Source organism: Loxodonta africana, chromosome 7, assembly GCF_030014295.1.
Source record: "Loxodonta africana isolate mLoxAfr1 chromosome 7, mLoxAfr1.hap2, whole genome shotgun sequence".
Classification (NCBI taxonomy): Eukaryota; Metazoa; Chordata; class Mammalia; order Proboscidea; family Elephantidae; genus Loxodonta; species Loxodonta africana.
In genome coordinates this window covers 30,080,445-30,105,027 of record NC_087348.1, presented here as the reverse complement: position 1 = coordinate 30,105,027, position 24,583 = coordinate 30,080,445, and the positions used below count along the sequence as shown (strand labels likewise).

Genomic DNA, 24,583 nt, shown 5'->3' with positions numbered 1-24,583 from the left:
TATGAAAAAATTAGTTGTTCAAATATGTGTGGCTATGTTTTTTAACTCTTGCTAATATGTCATTGACCTATTTGCTAATTTTTTGCCAATCACACTTTGTCTTGATTATCATAGTTTAAAATAAGTCTTGGAATCAGTTCTTTTTTGTCATCTGTCTTTGGTCTCTTCTTTCAAAGTTGATTCAGCTATACTAGGTCCTTTGCATTCCATTATAGATTTTAGTTTTCTTGTCAATTTTGACACAGACCAAAAAAAAAAGTCAGTTGAATTTTCATTGGAATTGCATTGACTCTGTAAATACAGTTGGGGAAATTTGACATCTTAACAATATCAAGTCTTCTGACTTTTAAGCATAGCTTATCTCTTCATTTATTTAAGTCTTTATTTCACAATATTTTCTAGTTTTCAATGTAAAGGCCTTAGGGAATGTCTTCCCCCAAATACCCACATGGCCAACTCACTCAACTTCTCAAGTGTTTGATTAAAAGTCATCTCCTCATAGGGTTCCCCTAAAGATCTTCATTAAAATTTTAACGCTCATCTGCCTACTGGCCCTATTTCATTTTCATATAACTCAATACCTTCTATCATATGATATAATCCACTTATCATTATGTATTTTCTTCACTCTCCTACAGAAATGTAAGCCTTATGAAGTGAGGGGTATTCATTGTTTGATTTAAAGTATTTCTTTATTAAATATAATGAGTCCATTAACATAATATTCACCAGGCATCTTTTTTGTGCCTTTTACTGTGCTAAGTACAACAGATTAAGTAGTGAATGGACTACACAGAGTCCCTGGCTTCATAAAGATAGATGTTCAGTGAAAGGAACATATAAACAGGCTATATGTGAGAATAATTAGGAATGTACCTTGTAGGGATATATCTAATCTAGGCTTGAAACCAAGTATAAGTTGATACCTGAAGTATAAGCAGGAGTTAGCCATCTCTGGGTGATTAACTCTGGCTAAAAAATAAGGAAGAAATTTCTGTGTATCTATACTTATCACTAATTCATTCTATTCTTTCCATGGAGACAAACAACACAAGGCTAACGGAAAATCGGATGTAGGATATATTGCCTATTAAATAATTATTCTTATCGTATCTTACAGTTTATTTTAAGTAGAATATTTAAACACAGTCTCCAGGTTCTGTGTACAGCATTTTTCACCTCTTTATTCCTCAAACTATAGACGATGGGATTTAACATAGGTATTACCAAAATGTAAAAGACAGAGGCCATTTTATCAGTATCAAAGGAATGGCTGGATTTGGGATGCACATATGTAAAGAATAGAGTCCCATAGAAAACAACTACCACTGTCAAGTGAGATCCACATGTGGAGAAGGCCTTGTGCCTGCCCTCTGCAGAGTTCATCCTGAAGATGGCAATGAGTATCAGCGTGTAGGACACAAGGACTATTAGAAGGGATAAAACTAAACTAAAAGCCGAAAAGATCAGTATTATTAATTTAATTTCATGTGTGTTTGAGCAGATCAAAGAAATCAAGGGCAAACCATCACAGTAGAAATGCCTGATAACATGGCCACAAAATGATGCAATGAAAATTTTTATGATTGTCAGCAAAGACAAAAAGAGACTGTAGAGATAAGGTATGACCACCAGCACCTGGCATACTTTTGGTGACATGATGACTGTGTAAAGCAGAGGGTTACAGATGGCCACATAGCGGTCATAGGCCATTGCTGACAGAATGAAAATCTCACTACTTATGAAAATACTGAAGAAAGTGAGTTGCATAGCACAGCAGTTATAAGAGATTGTAGGTTGATCTACAATAAAATTCGCTAGCATTTTGGGTCCAATTGCTGTTGAATACCCAAGATCAGTGAAAGACAAATGTCTGAGGAAAAAGTACATGGGCGTATGTAGCCTAGAGTCCATCTTGGTAAGGATGATCAAGCCCAGGTTACCCACTACAGAGACCATGTAAACAATGAGGAGGATCCCAAATAATGGAGCCTTCAGGTCAGGGCGATCTGTGATCCCCACTAGAATAAATTCATTCAGCACCGTTAGATTGTATTTGTCCATCCAAGCCACTTAGGAAACTTCTATGAGGGAAAAGTACGAAAATAATCATTAACTTTCATGACCTGTTACTGAAATATATACATATATGCATAAGATCAATCCATATTCTAATTTCAGAGTTTTGATATAAATCTTCCCTTTAATCTTGAAGGTTGGAAACCCCAGTAGTCTATTGGTTAAGAGCTACGTCTGCTAATCAAGTTGTCAGCAGTTGAATCCATCAGGCATTCCTTGGAAACTCTAAGAGGCAGTTCTACTCTGCTGTATAGGGTCATTTTAAGTCAAAATCAACTCAACGGCCATGTTTTTTTTTGTTGTTGTTGATCTTGAAGGTAGAGAAAATGAAGCTATCTTTTTGTAAGTTGCAAACAGCAACACACAGAGTAAACTAGGAAATTAAGTCACACAAGTAAAGAATATCAATAAAGAGATAGAAATTGTAGAAAAGAAGAAGAGTAGATGGGAAGTGGCTACTTAATGGATATCAGCTCCCTTTTGGGGTGAAGAAAATGTTCCGGAACTAGATAATAGTGATGGTTTCACAATATTTTGATTGTATTTAATGTCACTGAATTGTACATTTTAAAATATTTGACATGGTGAATCCTCTGTAACGTGTATTTTACCATATATTTAAAAAAAATTCTTTTACAACCTCATTTCCACAGGACTGTATTTGTCATGCTTACGTTTACTTTTATGTTATCAACCTTTACAGCATATATTTTATCAAATACTAATCATAACTAGATTTTGTATGCTTTGTCTGTATTGTAATTTAATTTATGAAAATCAATGGGTAATATTTGTAGTATTATAATAATGTAATACTTTTCTCCACTTATCGAAGTAATTCAAAATTAAAGTGTTTTTTCTCTCTTACAGATCATTTATTTTGCTTTCACTTAATAAAATAGAAGCATTCATTGCCATTTTAAAAATATAACATGACCAGTGATCTCAGCAATTTGACAGATCTCCAGTGTTTAAAAATATAAACGTCTATGCCAAACATATGGAAATAATAATTAAGGCCTACCAATTATCTCACATCATGAATGTCTTACAAATCCATGGCCATCTGGTATACCTTCCTGGCCCCTATATATGACTTGTATACTTGTATACTGAAATAATTCTCAAGGGACAATGTATTTAGGGACCTATAATAAGAATGAGTATAACTCTTGTATGTCTGAATTAATAAGATACTATAAAAACTATCATTTTCAAAACCCATGTTGTTGTTAGGTGTCATTCAGTGGATTCTGACTCAAAGCGACCCTATGCACAAGAGACGGAAACACTGTCCAGACCTGTGCCATCCTCACAATTGTTGCTAGCTTAAGCACATTGTTGCAGCCACTGTATAAATCCATCTAGTCTTCTTTTTCTCTGACCCTCTACTTTACCAAACATGATGCCCTTCTCCAGGGACTGATCCTTCTTGATAACATGTCCAAAGTATGTGAGAAAGTCTCACGATCCTTGCTTCTAAGGAACATTTTGTTTGTACTTCTTCCAAGTCAGATTTGTTCATCTTTTTTGGCAGTCCCTGATGTATTCAATATTCTTCACCAACACCACAATTTGAAGGCATTAATTCTTCTTGGGTCTTCCTTATTCATTGTCCAGATTTTGCATGCGTACAAGGTGATTGAAAACACCATGATTTGGGTCTGGCGCATCTTAGTCCTCAAGGTGACTTCCTTGCTTTTAACACTGTAAAGGGATCTCTTGCAGTCAATTTGCCCAATGTAAAGCTTCTTTGGATTTCTTGACTGTTGCTACCATGGGTGTTGGTTGTGGATCCCGGTAAGACAAAATCCTTGACAATCTCAATGTTTTCTCCATGTATCATAATGCTGCTTATTGGTCCAGTTGTGAGGATTTTTGTTTTCTTTATGTCGAGGTGTGAGCCATATTGAAGGCTGTGGTCTTTGATCTTCATCAGTAAATGCTTCAAGTCTTTTTCACTTTCAGCAAGCAAGGTTGTGTCATCTGCATAATAAAAAATGCAGGCTGTTAATAAGTCTTCCTCCAATCCTGGTGTCCCATTCTTCATGTAGTCCAACTTCTCAGATTATTTGCTCAACATATGGGTTGAATAGGTATGGTGAAAGGATACAACCCCGACACGCACCTTTCCTGACTTTAAACCATGCAGTATCCCCTTGTTCTGTTTGAAAGACTGCCTCTTGATCCAGGTGCAGATTTCTCATGAGCACAATTAAGTGTTCTGGAATTCCCATTCTCTGCAATATTATCCATGATGTGTTAAGAGCCACACAGTTGAACACAGGTAAACATCCTTCTGGTATTTTCTGCTTTCAGCCAGGATCCATCTGACCTCAGCAAAGATATCCCTGGTGCCATGTCCTTTTCTAAATTCATCTTGAATTTCTGGCAGTTCTCTGTTGAGATACTGCTGCAGGTGCGTTTGAACTATCTTCAGCAAAATTTTGTTTGCTTGTGATATTAATAATACCATTCAATAATATCCGATTCAGTTGGATCACCTTTCTTGGACATAGGCATAAATATGGATTTCTTCCAGTCGATTAGCCAGGTAGCTGTCTTCCAAATTTCTTAGCATAGATGAGTGAGCACCTCCAGTGCTGCATCCATTTGTTGAAACATCTGGATTGGTATTCCATCAATTCCCGGAGGCTTATTTTTTGCCAATGCCTTCAGTGTAGCTCGGACTTCTTTCTTTAGTACCATCAGTTCCTGATCATATGTTAACTCATAAAATGGTTGAACACTGACCAGTTCTTTTTGGTACAGTGACTCTGTGTATTCCTTTCATTTTCTTTTGGTGCTTCTTGTGTCTTTTAATATTTTCCCTGTAGAATCCTTCAGTATTGAAATTGAAGGCTTAAATTTTTTTTTCAGTTCTTTCAGCTTGAGAAATGCTGAGCGTGTTCTTCCCTTTTGGTTTTCCATCTCCAGGTCTTTGCAAATGTCATAATAATACTTTACTTTGTTTTCTTGAGCCACCCTTTGAAGTCTACTGCTTGGCTCTTTTACTTCATCATTTTTTCCTTTTCCTTTACCTACTCAATATTCAAGAGAAGTTTCAGAGTCTCTTTTGACATCCATTTTGGTCTTTTCTTTCTCTCCTGTCTTTTTAATGATCTTTTGCTTTCTTCAAGTATGATCTCCTTGATGTCATTCCACAATTCGTCTGGTCATCAGTCATTAGCATTCAACATGTCAAATCTATTCTTGAGATGGAGTCTAAATTCAGGTGGGATATACTCAAAGTTATACTTTGGCTCCTGTGGACTTGTATCTAATTTTCTTCAGTTTCAACTTGAACTTGCGTATGAGTAATTGATGGTCTGATCCACAGTTGGTTTGTGGACTTGTTCGACTTATGATATTGAGCTTTTCCATTGTCTCTTTCCACACATGCACATGCAGTCGATTTGATTCCTGTGTATTCCATCTGGCAGGTCCATATTTATAGTTATTGTTTATGTTGTTGAAAAAAGGTATTTTCAGTGAAGAAGTCATTGGTCTTGCAAAATTCAGTCTTGTGATCTCCAGCATTGTTTCTATCACCAAGGCCATATTTTCCAGCTACTAATCCTTCTTCTTTGTTTCCTATTTTTGTATTCCAATCACCAGTAATTATCAATGCATCCTGATTGCATATTCAATCAATTTCAGACTGCAGAAGTTGGTAAAAGCCTTTAATTTCTTCATCTTTGGCCTAGTGGTTGGTGTGTAAATTTGAATAATAATTGTATTAACTGTTTTTCCTTGTAGGCTAATGGATATTATGCTATCACTGACAGCATTGTACTTCAGGATAGATTCTGAAATGTTCTTTTTGACGAATAATGCAACACCATTCCTCTTCAAGTTGTCATTCCCAGCATAGTAGACTGTATGATTTTCTGATTCAAAATGGCCAATACCAGTCCATTTCAGCTCACTAATATAGATGTTTATGTGTTCCATTTCATTTTTCATGATTTCATATTTTCCAAGATTCATACTTTGTACATTCCAGGTTCTGATTATTAATGGATGTTTGCAGTTGTTTCTTCTCATTTTGAGTCATGCCACATCAGCAAATGAAGGTCTGGAAATCTTGACTCTATCTATGTCTTTAAGGTTGAGTCTACTTTGAGGACGCAGCTCTTCCTCTGTCATATTTTGAATGCCTTTCAACTTGAGGGGCTCATCTTCAGGCAGTATATCAGAGAATATTCCACTGCTATTCATAAGGTTTTCACTGGCCAGTTCTTTTCAGAAGTACACTGCTGGCTCCTCCCTCCTAGTCTGTCTTAGTCTGGATGCTCAGCTGAAACCTGTCCTCCGTGGGAGACCCTGCTGGTATTTGAATACCAGTGAAATAGCTTCCAGCATCACAGCAACACACAAGCCTCCACAGTACTACAAACTGAGGGATGCCTGGGGGAAAATCCGTGTTAATAAATACAAATTTCTCTATAAACAAGAAAAGATATACGACATTTCTCTCAAAGAATTGAAAATACATCCCATACAGAGAGCTTAGAATTGCACTTTCACTATTAGACCAGACCTCTTTAAGAGACTGGAAAAGCTGAATCATTCTGCAGTATTCCCTACCCCCTTCAAATGCAGCTTTCAACATTAAGATCTGGAAACCAGTCGTCATCCAGTTAACTGCAGCTAATGGTGGCCCCATGTGTCACAGTAGAACAGTGTTCCATATGGTTTTCAATGGCTGAATTTTCAGAAGTGGATCTCCAGGACTTTATTCTGAGGTCCCTCTGAGTGGACTGGAACCTCCAACATTTCAGTTATCAGCCCAGCACATTAACCATTTTCACCACACAGGAACTTCCAATGCTTAGATACCAAAAAACCAAACCCTTTGCCATCAAGTCAATTCTGACTCACAGTGACCATATAGAACAGAGTAAAACAACCCAATAGTGTCTCCAAGGAGCAGCTGGTGGATTTGAACTGCCTTACCTTTTTGTTATCTGGTAAGCTCTTAACCAATGCATCACCCAGTCTCCATATAATACTAAGATGGTGATCATAAATGTATTTGCACCACGAATTATCAAGAAAAATATAAATTTCTTGGGTGGTGCCTGTCTACCATTACTGAAAGTTTAGACCAAGGACCCAATAAATGAATATTGATCAGAGGAAAAACATGGAACAGAACTTCAAACTTCTACAGAAACCAGATTTAATGGATTCATTGAGACTGAGGGAACCCTCGAATCTAATGCCTGGAAATAGTCTTAAAAACTTGAACTGAAACTATCCCATGAAGCCATAGTTAAACTAAATATCAATTTAATACAATAATAAAAACTGTTTACATAATGCTCTTATAAAAAAGTTATCTGAGTGTGAACTTACAACAGTTAATCTAAATCACAAATGAAAACTTTAAGTGGCAGAAAGCTTAAGTTAATGGTGATATGGTTAGAGATAGAATGATGACATAATGTGAAGTATGTAACCAATGTCACCAAACTGTTCGTATAAAAATGGTTAATGGATATATGTTTGGAGTGTACTTCTCCAAAAAAAAAAGACTTTAAAAAAGAAAAAATAGATATTTCAATACAGTTATTTAAATATCCCAGTAATTTTTGTGTGAGAGCTAACAGAAAGAAGACCTGGGGCCACTACAAATGAGAGGAAAACACATCTCAATTTAAAGCATGATAGATAATGCTGCTTTTTAATTTTGCAAGGTTTGTTACTTTGTTAACTTGATCAAAATGGGTAAATGTGGAAGAGAATTTAAAATTTTTAATGGAATCCAGACTTCCTGGGGTGAATGAGGCTGGATGAATCTCTGAAACTGTTGCCCTGAGATAATCTTTCAACTTTAAATCTTAAACCAAAACTATCCCCTGAAGTCTTCTTTGAACCTAACAATAATTTAGCTTAATTAGTAAAGTACGTCTGCCTTGAGGATTGTGCTCTTTCAAAGAATCGCCTAGGCAAAATCGCATGAACAACAGGAATTCTAAAGTTTAGATGAGAAGCTTAGGGGCAGTGAATTTATGTTAACAGTGATTGAATTATCTGGAAAAGGATAACGAGAATGGTTTGTACAGCTTGAAGAATATAGTCAATGTCACTAAATTTTACATGTAGAAATTATTGACATTACGTATCTTTTGCTGTGCAGATTTTCCAAAAACACTAAATAAAATAAATCCTACCTGACCTACCAAGATCCTGGCTTTTTCTTGTGTAGAGTGCATCTGTTTTTCTCTCATGTTCAATAGATGAACTTATCTGAAGTCAGTTACTCTTCACGTGTAATGGAACTGATTCTTTTAGGGTTCAACTATGAAACAGAACACAATCAATTTTTTTCTTGTAGAAAAGCACAAAATAGTCAATAAAAACCTGTTGCCGTCAAGTCAATTCCAACTCACAGCGACCCTATAGGACAGAGTAGAACTGCTTCATAGAGTTTCCAAGGAGCACCTGGTGGATTCGAACTGCTGACCTTTTGGTTAGCAGCCATAGCACTTAACCACTACGCCACCAGAGTTTCCAAATAGTCAATAGAGTAGGCAAAACTCTTTATAATCTCAAAGGCACATCTTCAATGTTCTTATATTTGGACTGCTTTCACACTAGCCACAGTGGAAATAACCAGAGAAGTGCAGAATTTCTCTCATCAGACCTCAGGCCCTGTTGCTTAAACATCTCTTCCTTTTTTTCTCATTGAGATTCTAAACATACTACTAAAGGTATCTGAGAAGTTCACATCTAGCCTTTTACAAAGGCACCTGTATTTAGAGTGTTGGTGTATTAGCCCGTGGAGCCTGGCAGACTAGGAGACACCCGGCCAATGATGTGAAGTTGCAACCTGAAGCGAGATTTTAATTCATTGCCTAAGTGAAATGCACTTTTGAAGAGGCATGGAGGATTCTCTAGCACACATGCCCTTTCTGAGTTGACACAATATTTTCAACGCTCTGAGAAATTCATTGCAGATTTTCCGTATATAAGTTCTTGCTCTTGAAAAACTTGTATTTTAGGCAGGGAACTTACCCACATGTCTAAAATGTTACACTTCATTAGAATAAACTCAGTCCAAACCAGTGTCTAACTTTAAGTTAGAATATTAACTGATTTGTTCAGTGTGTGTGTGTGTAACCAAAACCAAAAAACTAAACCCAGTGCCTCCAAGTCAATTCCGACTCACAGCGACCCTGTAGGACAGGGTAGAACTGCCCCATAGAGTTTCCAAGGAGAACCTGGCAGATTTGAACTGCTGACCCTTTGGTTAGCAACAGTAGCACTTAACCAGTACGCCACCAGAGTTTGTATACACATATATATACATACATATATATAAGATTTAATATGTATATCTTATACTTGTATGTATGTTATATATATATTGTCTTTATTCTGTTTATCAAATATCTTTTCATCTACTGTCAGTGTGATATTTGCCCATAACATAAAAATTTATTAAACAATTTTGACAACTACTTTTCTGTATCTAAATGTAGACTACATATATGGTGAAACTTGCAAAAGCTGGAAACTGAATAAGGTGGAAATCTGTCAGAGAAGGAAAATTCAAATATTTTTCCACTAATAAAGAAATAGAGAGCAATAGAGAAGTAGTAAGCTATACCCTGACAAAGGCAGAAAACTTGTGGCTCTCACAATTGTCACTGTATGTATACATATACATATATATATATATATATATATATATATACATATGGTGCAATTCTACTGTGCCTTGTAGGGTCACTCTAAGTCGGATTTGACTAGGTTGAGATGGATTTGGGGGGTTTTATATGATACAAGCATATAAAATAGGAGTCCCTGGGTGGCACAAGTGGTTAACTGCTCAACCATTAACCAACTTCGGCAGCGCGATCACACCCAGAGGCTCCTTGGAAGACAGGTCTGCTGATCTGCTTCTGAAAGGTCACAGCCTTGAAAATTCTGTGGAGCAGTCCTACTCTGCAAGAAATGGGGTTTCCATGAGTTGGAATCGACTCAACTTTAACTAACAACAACAGCAGCAATATATATAAACACATACATATTATTTCAGGAAATATTTTAGTTGAAAAGATTACCTTCATCACAATTAACACACCAAAATTCATACTGGAGCTGAAAGAATATAATTCTGAGCTTTTGAAGTTTTACTTTGGACAGTAGGTTTTTACAGAACAGTCTTAGAGATTCATTGACTTCTATAAACTCCCGAGGAGCACAACTGAAGCCTTGCTGGCTTATAAACATTCTAAGGAGAGTTTGGCCAAGGGTCATACAGAATATTTGGAGTTGCTATTTTGTTTTACAGCAAAATGTTTCAACTCTATTAAGAAGATCGAAGCTGTATTATGGATGATTTAATATTCAGCATTTTCTCTTACCAACATTTCTTTTTAATTTGTATATTAAAGGATTTGCAATTGGTATAAAATTAGAGAATTTAATTTCTATAGGGCAGCTATGAGTTGGAATTGCCTCAACAGCAACGGGTTGGGTTTTATTTATTTCTATTTAGGAACATAAAGATATATTTTCTGGAAAAAAAAAAATTCACTGGCATTAACCTGATAATCATGAAGATAGGTACCATCTACTCACCTAAGATGAGGAATGAGTTTTCACTCCCCAAGTGATTACTAATCTGGCTGCAATCAGAAGGATAATTTATGAGTGTCTCTCCCCTCTGAGACATTCCCCAGGGAGCTGGAATGCAAATTTCTTCATTATTCCCATAGTGTCTGAGAACAGGAAACAATGCCATTGGGTTTCTGATAATTATTCAAGATACCTTTGATTTCCCTATTGACCCAATATTCTTTTATATACAATTCCCCTGCTTTCTTTGTTATTTTTATTACTCCCAGTCTAAGATCTGGATCTAGGTATACAATTTGCTGAGTACCTGCTTTGATCTCCCCAAAATTACTTCAATATTCACCATTTTCTACTGTGGTTTCCTCCAAGTTTTATGTGCAATGGCAAAGGCAGAACTCCTAGATTGTATTTTAAGATTCAGAAGACATAAAAATTAAGAATATGTATGTAACTCTAAAGAAAACATGGTGGCCTTTTTATGAGTTAACAGGACTCCTTAACAACTACATACATATTCATAATTTGCATTCCTCCTGAATGTTTAAAAAAATCCTACGACTTCAAATACAAAAAATGAACATGGTTGTAAATCAATAAGCTAGAAATAGATGGGAAATGCCTCAATATGTTAAAGGGGAAAAATAGTAAGTAGTATATTCAATGGCGAAAACAAAGTAAAAGGACTAACACTTCCCAATTTCAAAACTTACCACACTTCTACAGTCCTCAAAACATTATGGTCCTGTCATAGGATAGATATATAGATCAATAGATTAGAATTAGATTCTAGAAATACACCCACACTTCTACAGTCAATGGATTTTTCACAAGGTGCCAAGGCTATTTAATGGGTAAAAAACACTCTCTTCAAGAAATGATGCTGAGACAAATGAACACCCACACACAAAATAATGAATTCATGTCCTTACCTTACATCACATACCAAATTTAACTTGAAATGAATCAAAGGCCTAAATATAAGAACCAAAATCATAAAATTCTTAAAAGAAAATGTATGAATAAATGTTTGTGACCTTGGATTTAGCAATGGTTTCTTAGCTACAAAACCAGAATACCAAGCAGCAAAAGAAAAAAACCAGTAAATTGAACTTCACCTAAATTAAAAGCTTTTGTTCATGATAGGACACTACCTGACAATGAACAGATAACCACGGAATGGAATAAAAGATTTGCAAATCATATGTCCAGAATATACAAAGAGCTCTTACAGCTTAACAACAAAAAGACAAGCAATCCAATTAAAAATGAAAAAAGGGATTTGAATAAATATTTCTCCAAGAAGCTACATAAATGTCCAACAAGCAAATGAAAAGATGTTCAACATCATTAGTCATTAAAAAAAAAAAAAATTTTTAGTCATTAGAGACATGCAAATTAAAACCACAAAGCGATGTCAATTCACAGCCAGCACGATGATATAACAAACAAAAATAAACAAACAACAACAAGAAAAATAACAAGTGCTGTCCAGGATGTGGAAAAATTGGAAACCTTGTGAATGCTGTTGGGAATATAAAATGGTACCGCCTCTGTGGAAAACATTTTGAAAGTTCTTCAATAAGTTAAACATAGAATTACCACAGGATCCAACAATTCAGCTCCTAGATATATACCCAATACATTTGAAAACAGGTGTCAATCAAAAACATGTACACAAAAGCCTAAAATGATAAAGATCATGGAAGAAAAAAATAGAGACAGCACTAGGGGCCCAATACATGGCATAAAGAGAATACAAATCATAATGAACAAGGCACAAACACCAGAAGATAAACTAGACAACTGGGAGCTCCTAAAAATTAAGCACTTATGCTCGTAAAAAGACTTCACAAAAAGAGTAAAAAGAGAACCTGCAGATTGGGAGAAAAAAAAAAAATTGGTTACAACATGTCCGACAAGAGTTTAATCTCTAAAATCTATAGAATACTTCAACACCTCAACAGCAAAAAATAAAAATAATCCAATTAAAAAATGAGCAAAGGATATGAGCAGACACAGGAGGAAATGCTCCCAATCATTAGCCATTAGAGAATGCAAATCAAAAATACCGTAAGTTAACAGCTTACTCCATTACTGACACTAATTAAAAAAAGAAAAAAAAAAAAAAACAGAAAATAACAAACGTTGGAGAGGTTGCACGGAGATTGAAACTCTTAGGCACTGCTGGTGGAAACGTAAAATGGTGCAACCACTATGGAAAATGATATAATGTCTCCTAACAATTTAGAAATAGAATACCCTGTGATCCTGTAATCCCACTCCTAGGAATATATCCTAGAGGCATAAAAGCCAGCACACAAATTGACATGTGCACATCCATGTTCATTGAAGCGTTAAGCAAAAAAACAATAGCAAAAAGATGGAAACAACCTAAGTGCCCACCAACAGAGGAATGGATAAATGAATTATGGTACATACACACAACGGAATACTGCGTGATGAAAAAGAACAATGAGATGAATCTGAGTAACATCTCACAACATGGATGAATCCAGAGGCCATTATGCTGAGTGAAGTCAGTCAATCACAAAAGCACAAATACTGTATGAGACCACTACTATATAAAACAAAGAAAAGGTTTACACACAGAAAGTAACAATCTTTGATGCTAATGAAAGAGGGGAAAGGTAGTGAGGGGAGGGGCAATCACTAACTAGATAATAGACAAGTTTGGTGAAGGGAAAGACAACACACAATATATGAGATGAGAGCACATCTTGACCAAGGCAATGTCATAGAAGCTTCCTAGACACATCCAAACACCTTGAGGGACCGAGTTACTGGGGATGAGGGCTGGAAAGCATGGTCTTCGGGGACATCTAGGTAAATTGGCATAGCATAGTTCATAAAGAAAATGTCATACATTCCTACTTTGTTGAGGGGCATATGGAGTCTTAAAAGCATGTGAGCAGCAGCCTAAGACATTTCTATTAGTCCCATCATGTTCGGAGCAAAGGAGAATGAAGAAAACCAAAGGCACAAGGAAAAGATTAGTCCAAAGGACTAATGTGGACCATATGAACCACAGCCTCTACCAGTCAGATTCCATAAGAACTAAATGGTGTTCAGCTACCACCACCAGCTGCTCTGGGAGGGATCACAACAGAGGATCCCAGACAAAATGGGAGAAAAATGTAGGACAAAATTCAAATTCACAAAAAAAGACCAGAATTACTGGTGTGCCAGAGACTGGAGGATGCCCTGAAACTGATCCTCGGACACCCATTTAACTCTTAACCGAAGCCACTCCGGAAGTCCACCTTTCAACCAAAGATTACATAAGCCTATAAAACAAACAATAACACACATGAGGAATACGTGTCTTATTTCAACCAAGTATATGAGACCAAATGGGCAACACCTGCCCAAAAGCAAAGATGAGAGAGCTGGAAGGGACAGGAAAACTGGACTAATGGACACAGAGAGCCCAGAGTGGAAGGGAAAAGACGGAGGATGTTGACCCATTGTTAGGGCAGCAACGAGTGTCGCAAGGCAATTCATGTATAAATTTTTTAGTGAAAAGCTAATTTTCACTTTATACTTTCACCTAAAATACAATAAAATAAAAAGAAACTTGTACACAAATGTTCATAGCAGCTTTATTCACAATAGCCAAAAGATGTAAATGACACAAATGTCCGTCAATGAACAGATAAACAAAATGTGCTACATATAATGGAATAAATGAAGTACTGATACATGCTAAGGTAAAAATGAATCTTGAGAACATAATACTAAATCACAGAAGTCAGCCACAAAAGGCCACACACTTGTATGATTCCATTTATATGAGATACCAAAACAGACAAATCTGTAGAGACAGAAAGAAGACAGTTTAAGAATAAGGAGGGTTGATGTTATGACATAAAGCTCTACTTCGCTTTCTTCCAGCCACATGGACAATTTTTGGTGAACTTTATTTCCTTCCTGGATTTATTTGAAAAAAATTTTTTTTTTTTTTCGTGAGGTGGCTTGTGGAACAAAACACTTTGGGAAGCAGACATAACAGAAAGACCTATGACAAACCAGATGTCTGCAAAAAGGTCTGCGACCTTTCAGAGACAAGGATATAATGCTTAAGCCAAGCTTACCTAGACTTTCTTTTTGTTTTCAGGTGCTGTCTAGATGGTTCTGACTCATAGTGACCCTGTGTACAACAGAATGGAATACTACCCTGCCCTGCATCATTCTCACAATCATTGTTATGTTTGAGCCCATTGTTGCAGCCACTGTGTCAATCCATCTCATTGAGGGTCTTCCTCTTTTTCGCTGACATTATACGTTACAAAGCATGTTGTCTTTCACCAGGGACTGGTCCTCCTGATAACATGTCCAAAGCATGTCAGACAAGTCTCACCGTCCTCGCTTCTAAGAAGCATTCTGGCTGTACTTCTTCCAAGACAGATTTGTTTGCTCTTCTAGTAGTCTGTGATATATTCAGTATTCTTCACAGCATCATAATTCAAAGACATCAATTCTTCTTTTGTCTTTTTTACTTAGTGTCCAGCTTTCACATGCACAGCTTGGGTCAGGTGCACCTTACTCCTCAAAGTGAAATCTTTGCTTTTCAACATTTTAAAAGATCTTTTGCAGATTTGCCTAATGTAATACTTCTAGACCTTAAGGGACAAGAAAATCTCCATTTTGTTCTGGGTAGAAATTATGAGACCTTAAAATTCCTTAATCTTGCTTTCAAATTAAAATAATCCTGAGTTTGAGTCATGGTAATTGGTATCTTCCTCTCTTTAGTTTTTGATGCAGCAGAAGAGTCCTTAAAACCAGAGGATTGGGATGTATGTAAAATATTGAGATTCATGATTAGAGTCCTTCAAAGTAAAATGAGTTTCTCAGTGAATCATTAGTGAATCCATGGATTTTCAATAAGATGAATTCGGTGTGTAAATTTGTATAGTGACACTAGTCTTCTGAATCTGAATCTGGGAAGTTTGTTGACTGCCTGTTCTCTGAAGCACATGAACCTCTAACAAAATGTCTAGTGTATCTGTACATTTTGTATTCACCAGTGAGTAAGTTCCTTTTAGACACATTTTTTTCCTTTATCTTAAATTACATTTCTATTTGTCCCACCCAGGGTTAAGATATCTTACCTTTAGGACAGACACATGCATTATTCTATTGCCTCTTCCCTTTGCTGTTGATATCGTACACATACACACATTTCTCTGCTTCTTGCTACATAGCAATATATTACATCTAATGCATTTCACATGTCTTTTTTTATTCTCCAAATGGTGTATATTATGTTTTTCTCCAACTCCCAGCTATTCTCAATGGCACTGCAATGAACAGTATTGCGATTATCTCTTTAAACCGCTGTTAAAAAATGTCTATACAATATGTGTTGAGTTTATGTGCGTATATATATACACACACACACAGACACATACACAGTGGTGAAAATTCTTTTAAAATGAAATATAATAGCCCAATTAATTTTGCTAAGCAGCTCAATTTTCTTGCAGAAGTATGTACTTTCTTCATTAAATGCATGCTATTTCCTGGATCCTTGTATTCTTGGTACAAAAAAAAAAAAAAAAAGTTGCCTTTGAGTTGCTTTCAACTCATAGTGACCCTGTAGGACACAGTAGAATTGCCCCATAGGGCTTTCAAGGAGCAGCTGGTGGATTCGTATTGCCGACCTTTTGGTTAGCAGCCAGTTAGCAGACATTGTTATTGGGCATTAATTGTATGAAATATAGCTTTCAACTCTTATACTATTGCCTTTTCCATTTCCTGTTTGTGTTCTGCAATGAATAGCTCGTAATTTATATATGTGCTATCTGTGAGTTGATATCTACCTCTGCTTTTTACTCTTGCTTTTGATTGTTGGGTTTGATATCTTGGCATGGATGGGAATCTTCCTATCAACACTATTGAGTTATAATGGACAACAATAAACTCCACATATTTAAAGGGTACCATTTGATAAGTTTTAACATATGTATGTGCTTGAGAAACTATTACAGAATTAAAGATAATGAACCTACTACCCTAAAAGTTTTCAAATGCCCCCATTAGATCCCTCTTTCCTGACCCTCCCATGAGTTATAGATCAACATTTATTAATTTGTATATAATATATAATTGTTCTACTACCATTTGTTGAAAGGCTCTCCTTTCACCACTCAACAATCTTTGCACCTTTATAACAAGATTGTTGTTCTCTTATCTTTGGGTCTATATTTGGACTTTTGATACTGTTTCAGTGGCCTATTTGGTAGTTTTTATGCCAATAACACTCTATCTTCACTATGATAGTTTATAACATCTTGAAGTCAGTTATTGTTTATCTTCTAACTTTGGTATCCTTTTTCAAAGTTAATTCGGCTATTCTAGGTTCTTTGCAGTCAGTTAAGGATTTTAGTTTGTCAATTTATGAAAAAAGAAAAATGCCAGATGAATTTTCATGTGATTGCATTGAATCTACAAATACACTTGGAGAAATTTGACATCCTATGAGTTGGAATTAACTCGACGGCAATGGGCTATGGGTTTGACAATATCGAGTCTTCTGACTCATAAACATGGCTTATCTTTCATTTATTTAGTGATGTTTTCTAGTTTTCAATGTGAAAGCCTTGGGAGAGACTTTCCATAGATAACCGCATAGCTCAAATCACTCAACAACTCAAGTGTTTCATTAAAAGTCAACTCCTCATAGAGTTTTCTTGAAACCCTTCATTAAATTTTAATCTCCATGCTGCGTACTTGTCCTAATTCATTTTCATATGGACCTGGCAGTCTACTACTGAAAAACTTAAGCCAGTGAAAACCTTATGAATAGCAGCAGGACATTGTCTGATATAGTGCTGGAAGATGAGCCCACCAGGTTGGAAGACACTCAAAAGATGACTGGGGAAGAGCTGCCACCTCAAAGTAGAGTCTACCTTAATGACGTAGATGGAGTAAAGCTTTCGGGACCTTCATTTGCTGTTGTGGCATGACTCAAAAAGAGAAGAAACAGCTGCAAACATCCATTAATAATTGGAACCTGGAATGTATGAAGTACATGTAGGAAATTGTCAAAAATGAAATGGAACACATAAACATCGATATCCTAGGCATTAGTAAGCTGAAATGGACTGGTATTGGCCATTTTGAATTGAACAACCATATAGTCTACTATGCCGGGAACGACAACTCGAAGAGGAATGGTGTTGCATTCATTGTCAAAAAGAAAGTTTCAAGATCTATCCTGAAGTACAATGCTGTCAGTGACAGGATAATATCCATATGCCTACAAGGAAGACCAGTTAATACAACTATTATTCAAATTTACCCACCAAACCATAGGCCATAGATGAAGAAATGGAAAATTTTTATCAGCTTCTGCAGTCTGAAATTGATTGAACATGCAATCAAGATGCATTGATAATTACTGGAAATTAGAATGCAAAAGTTGGAAACAAAGAAGGAGGATCAGTAGGTAGAAAATATGGCCTTGGTGATAGAAACAATGTCAGAGATCGAATAACAGAATTTTGCAAGACCAACAACTTCTTCATTGCAAATACCTTCTTTCACCAAGATAAATGGTGACTATACACATGGACCTCGCCAGATGGAACACACAAAAATCAAACTGACTACATCTGTCGAAGGAGACGATGGAAAAGCTAAATATCATCAGTCAGAACAAGGCCAGGGGCCAACTGTGGAACAGACCATCAATTTCTCATATGCAAGTTCAAGTTGAAACTGAAGAAAATCAGAGCAAGTCCACAAGAGCCAAAATATGACCTTGAGTATATCCCACGTGAATTTAGAGACCATCTCAAGAATACATTTGCTGCACTGAACACTAGTGACCAAAGACCAGACGAGTTGTGGAATGACATTAAAGACATCATCCATGAAGAAAGCAAGAGGTCACTGAAAAGACAGGAAACAAAGACCAAGGTGAATGTCAGAGGAGACTCTGAAACTTGCTCTTGAGCTTCGGGCAGCTAAAGCAAAAGAAGAATTCATGAAGTAAAAGAACTGAAAAGAAGATTTCAAAGGGCCTCTTGAGAAGACAAAATAAAATATTATAATGACATGTGCAAAGAGCTGGAGATAGAAAACCAAAAGGGAAGAACACACTCTGCGTTTCTCAAGCTGAAAGAACTGAAGAAAAAATTCACGCCTCGAGTTGTAATAGTGAAAGATTCCATGGGGAAAATATTAAATGATGCAGGAAGCATCAAAAGAAGATGGAAGGAATACACAAAGTCATTATACCAAAAAGAATTAGTCAATATTCAACCATTCCAAGAGGTGGCATATGATCAGGAACCAATGGTACTGAAGGAAGAAGTCCAAGCCATTCTGAAGGCATTGGTGAAAAACAAAGCTCCAGGAATTGATAGAATATCAATTGAAATTTTTCAACAAACAGATGCAGCGCTGGCGGTGCTCACTCTTCTATGCCAAGAAATATGGAAGACAACTTCCTGGCCAACTGACTGGAAGAGATCCATATTTATGCCTATTCCCAAGAAAGGTGATCCAACCGAATGTGGAAATTATACAACAATATCATTAATATCACACACAAGCAAAATTCTGCTGAAGGTCACTCAAAAATGGCTGCAGCAGTATATTGACAAGGAACTGCCAGAAATTCAGGCTGGTTTCAGAAGAGGATATGGAACCAGGAATATCATTGCTGATGTCAGATGGATCCTGGCTGAAAGTAGAGAATAACAGAAGGTTGCTTACATGTGTTTTATTGACTCTGCAAAGGCATTTGACTGTGTGGATCATAACAAACTTTGGATAACACTGCGAAGAATGGAAATTCCAGAACACTTAATTGTGCTCATGAGGAACCTTTACATAGATCAAGAGGCAGTCTTTGGAACAGAGCAAGAGGATACTGATTGGTTTAAAGTCAGGAAAGGTGTGTGTCAGGGTTGTATTCTTTCACCATACCTATTTGATCTGTATGCTGGATAAATAATATGAGAAGCTGGACTCTATGAAGAAGAACGGTGCATCAAGATTGGAGGAAGACTCATTAACAACTTGCATTATACAGATGACACAACCTTGCTTGCTGAAAGTGAAGAGGACTTGAAGCACTTACTAATGAAGATCAAAGACCACAGCCTTCAATATGTATTACATCTCTGCATAAAGAAAATAAAAACCCTCACAACTGGACCAATGAGCAATATCATGATAAACGGAGAAAAGATTGAAGTTTTCAAGGATTTCATTTTACTTGGATCCACAATCAACAGCCATGGAAACAGCAGCCAAGAAATCAAAAGACGCATTGCATTGGGCAAATCTGCTACAAAGGACCTCTTCAAAGTGCTGAAGAGCAAAGATATCACCCTGAAGACTAAGGTGCACCTGACCCCAGCATGGTATTTTCAATTTCATCATACGCATGTGAAAGCTGGACAATGAATAAGGAAGACCGAAGAAGATTTGACGACTTTGAATTGTGGTGTTGCTGAAGAATATTGAATATACCATGGACTGCCAAAACAACGACCAAATCTGTGTTAGAATAAGTACAACCAGAATGCTCCTTAGAAGCAAGAATGGTGAGACTGCATCTTACATGTTTTGGACATGTTGTCAGGAGGAATCAACTCCTGGAGAAGGACATAATTCTTGGCAGAGTACAGGGTCAGCAGAAAAGAGGAAGACCCTCAACGAGGTGGATTGACACAGCGGCTGCAACAACGAGCTCAAGCATAACAAAGATTGTAAGGATGGTGCAGGACAGGGCAGTGTTTCGTTCTGTTGTTCACAGGGTCGCTATGAGTCGGAACTGATTCGATGGCACCTAACAACAACAACAACATCATATGATAAAACTTCTTCATTATGTCCACTGTCTTCATTCTCCTATAGGAATGTAGGCCTTATGAAGTCAGAGATATTAAATGTTTGCTTTAAATATTTCTTTATTAAATATAACGAACCTATTAACATAATATTCACCAGTCATCTTTTTCTCATGGGGCCTTTTACTGTGCTACGTACAACAGATTAAATAGTGAATAGAATATAGATAGTCCCTGGTATCCTAAAGATACATGTTCAGTGAAAGAAACATGTGACCAAGCATGTAGGGATGTACACAATCTAAACTTAAAACCAAATATAAGTTGATATCTGAAGTATAAGCAGGAGTTAGAGATCTCTAAGGAATAAAATCTAGCTGTAAAATAAGGAAAAAAAAATTATTTCTATACTTATCACTAATTGATTTTTGACTTGCCATGGAGACAAAAACAGTACAAGGCAAAAAGAAGGTCTGATGTAGTATATATTGCCTATTATACAATTTATTGTTTTTTTTATAACCTACAGTTAATTTTAAGTAGAATATTTGAACACACTTTCCAGGTTCTATCTATAGCATTTTTTACCTCTTTGTTCCTCAAACTGTAAATTGTGGGGTTTAGCATAGGTATCACCATGGTGTAAAATACAGAGGCCATTTTATGGGTATCAAAGGAATGGCTGGATTTGGGATTCACATACATAAAGAATAGAGTTCCATAGAATACAACTACCACTGTCAAATGAGAACCACAAGTAGAGAAAGCCTTGAGCTTACCCTCTGCAGAGTTCATCTTGAGGATGGCCACAAGGATCATCATGTAAGAGACAAGGATTATCAGAAGGGATAAAACTAAATTGAATCCTGAAAAAGCCAGTATTATCAATTTAATATCATATGTGTTTGAACAGATCAAAGATATCAAGGGCAGACTATCACAGTAGAAATGCCTTATGACATTATAGCCACAAAATGATGAAATAAAAATTTTTATGGTCATCAGAAGAGACAAAAAGACACTGTAGACGTAAGGTATGACCACCAGCATCTGGCATACTCTTGATGACATGATGACCGTGTAAAGCAGAGGGTTACAGATGGCCACATAGTGGTCATAGGCCATTGTTGAAAGAATGAAAGTTTCACTAACTATAAGTATACAAAAGAAAGCTAGCTGTGTAGCACACCAATTATAAGAAATTGTATGTTGACGTACAATAAAATTTGTTAGCATTTTGGGTCCAACAGCTGTTGAATAACCAAGATCAGTGAAAGCCAAATGTCTGCGGAAAAAGTACATGGGTGTATGTAGTCTAGAGTCTATCATGGTGAGGATGACCAAGCCCAGGTTACCCATCAAAGAGACCATGCAAACAATGAGGAAGAATCCAAATAATGGAGCCTGCAGCTCAGGGTGATCTGTGATTCCCATTAGAATAAACTCATTCAGCACCGTTAGATTGTGTTTGTTCATCAGGTCACTCAGGAAACCTACAGATGAAAAAGTATAAAAATAATCACTAACTTCCAGGAGATATTACTGAATATACATACTTATATAAGGTCGATCTATATTTCTAGCTCCAGAGTTTGACATAAATTTCCCCTCTAACCTTTGTATTTTTTAATCTTGAAGGTAGAGAAAATGAAACCATCTTTTTGTAAATTGAAAACATCAACACACAAAGTAAACTAGAAAATTATGTCACACTAATAGTAAATATTGGTATAGAGATGTAAATTATAAAAAAGGAATGAAAAGAAATTCAAAGGCATAAATGTACAATAATTGGAATAAAAACTAAAAGCTTTCAACAGCAGATTTGAGCAGGAAGGAGAAGGAATCAGTGAACAAGAAAACAGGTCAATTGAAATCATCTAGTCTAACAGGCAGAAAATAATTAAATAAAATGAACAAAGCCTAAATGTACTAACATAAGCAAATAGAAGTTCTAGAAGGAAGGAGAGAGAGAAAGCGGCAGATAGATTATTAGAATAAATACAGTCATGAATTGCTAATGTCCAGGACACATTCTGTGTAATAGAATGTCATGTGACTTGGACTTTGCACCATGCCATATCATATACAGGCAATCACACCATATTATATACACTCAGTCACTGAATTATGAACAAGTTCATTTGCTAAGTCTCCCTTTAAGTCAAATTTGTAAGTCGGAATAGTTAGAAATGGTTCATATCTAATATCAGCCAAATTTCCATCTTAGTATAGAGTAGATAGTGTATAGTATATAGTGTACCTTTCTATATAGAAAAACATTAAAGAAATGCTTCCATAGATACTATTTTAGCATAATAATACAGTAGTAATAATAATAATGCTCTGATGTGCCTCACAAAGAAGCACCCTTCTGTTATTATGAACCATTGTATTTTTCTAGAATTTTTAATATAATAGGCTTTAAGGGGATTGATTTGTAACTACAGGTTATATGTAAGTCAGACATTTGAAACTGGGGACAGTAGAAAGTACTGCATAGTACAGTACATAAGCCAGTAAAATGGGTGTTTATTGTGATTATTAAGACATATGTACTATAGGTTATATACATACTGTACAATTATACACCTGACAGTGCAATCACTTTGGATACAAGAGACATGAAACACATGGGTTGCATGTGGGAAGCTATTGTATTCACTACATCTGGTTATATCCTCTCCATTCTGTTCTCCAATCAGGAGTTCTGAACCCTATTATAACCTTGTGCGACCATGGTCATATGGATGATCAGATGTTGCCTGAAGGGATATTATGAGACTCATGATTGTAATGGTTCAAAAAGTCACAATTTTGATGAAAGACATGAATATACATATTCTAGAAACTCGGAATAAAGGAAAAGATATACACTCCAAGGCATATTGTAATCATGCTGCTGAAAGACAAAGAAAGACTCTTGAAAGAAGAAAGAATTGAGAGAAGTGACTTGTCACAAACAAGAGATCCTCAATAAGTTTAACAGATAATTTCTCATCAGAGAGCATGGAGGTCAGGAGAGAGTGAGAAGACATATTGAAAATGCTGATCAAAAAAAAAAAAATGTAACCAAGAATAGTGTATCGGGCAAAACTATCCTTCAAAACTCACCATGCATCTACAGTCCTCAAACATTATGGTCCTGTCATACGATAGACATATAGATTAATGGATTAGAATTAGATTCTAGAAACAAATCCATACTTCTACAGTCAATGGATCTTTGACAAGGACACCAAAACCGTTTAATGGGTAAAAATTAGTCTCTTCAAGAAATGATGCTGAGACAAGTGGACACCTGAGTACAAAAGAATAAAACTGTGCCTTTACCTCACTTCATATACCACATTTAACTCAAAATGTACCAAAGGCCTCAATATAAAAGCCCAAACCATAAAAATCTTAAAAGAAAACTTATAGGTAAATGTTTGTGACCTTGGATTTGTCAATAGTTTCTTAGATTTAAAGCCAGAAGACCAAGCAACAAAAGAAAAAAACAGTAAATTGAACTCCATCCAAATTAAAAGCTTTTTTGCATGATGGGACACTATCGAGACAGTAAAAAAAATAATAAATAAATTACCACAGATTGGAAGAAAGTATTTGCAAATCATATATATGACTAGAGTCTAATGTCCAGAATGTACAAAGGACTATTACAGCTCAACAACAGACAAGCAGCCGAATTAAAAAAAAAAAAAAAAGAACGAAGAATTTGAACAAGTATTTCTCCATGAAGCTCTATAAATGACCAACAGGAAGTGAAAAAATTTTCAACATCATCAGTCATTACTGTTGTTGTCGCCAGGTCCGGTCACAGCCTCTACAGAGGGACAGTTGGTTGGTAGCTGTGCATGAGGTCCATTGGGTAGGAATTGAAACCAGATCACTTGCGTGAAAGTCCAACATTCCACCACTGAACAACCACTTCTCCATTTACGGAGTGTTTGATGACCAACCAGCTGCTGTCGCGTAGACTAGCATTCATGGAGACCCCAAGTGTGTCATAACACAGCTGTGCTACATAGGAGAAAAAACTGAAGTTATTAATGATTTCGTTTTACTTGGATCCACAATCAACAGCC

General features: G+C 36.2%; 2 protein-coding genes across 2 annotated transcripts; both read right to left on the bottom strand.

The window, feature by feature from the left end:
- Positions 1-1,028: 1,028 nt before the first annotated feature.
- Positions 1,029-2,071, bottom strand: LOC111749199 (olfactory receptor 8K3-like). The gene has a single exon (XM_023542528.2). The coding sequence runs from the start codon at positions 2,062-2,064 to the stop codon at positions 1,105-1,107; it is 960 nt and encodes a 319-aa protein (XP_023398296.2). The 5' UTR covers positions 2,065-2,071; the 3' UTR covers positions 1,029-1,104.
- Positions 2,072-20,799: 18,728 nt separating this feature from the next.
- Positions 20,800-22,039, bottom strand: LOC100659975 (olfactory receptor 8K3-like). Its single transcript, XM_003423422.3, has one exon. It carries the CDS (start codon positions 21,969-21,971, stop codon positions 21,012-21,014), a length of 960 nt encoding a protein of 319 aa, XP_003423470.3. The 5' UTR covers positions 21,972-22,039; the 3' UTR covers positions 20,800-21,011.
- Positions 22,040-24,583: the final 2,544 nt, after the last annotated feature.

Excerpts from the sequence above, each read along its gene's own strand:
- LOC111749199 (XM_023542528.2), bottom strand. The coding sequence starts at position 2,064 with ATGGACAAATACAATCTAACGGTGCTGAATGAATTTATTCTAGTGGGG.
- LOC100659975 (XM_003423422.3), bottom strand. The coding sequence starts at position 21,971 with ATGAACAAACACAATCTAACGGTGCTGAATGAGTTTATTCTAATGGGA.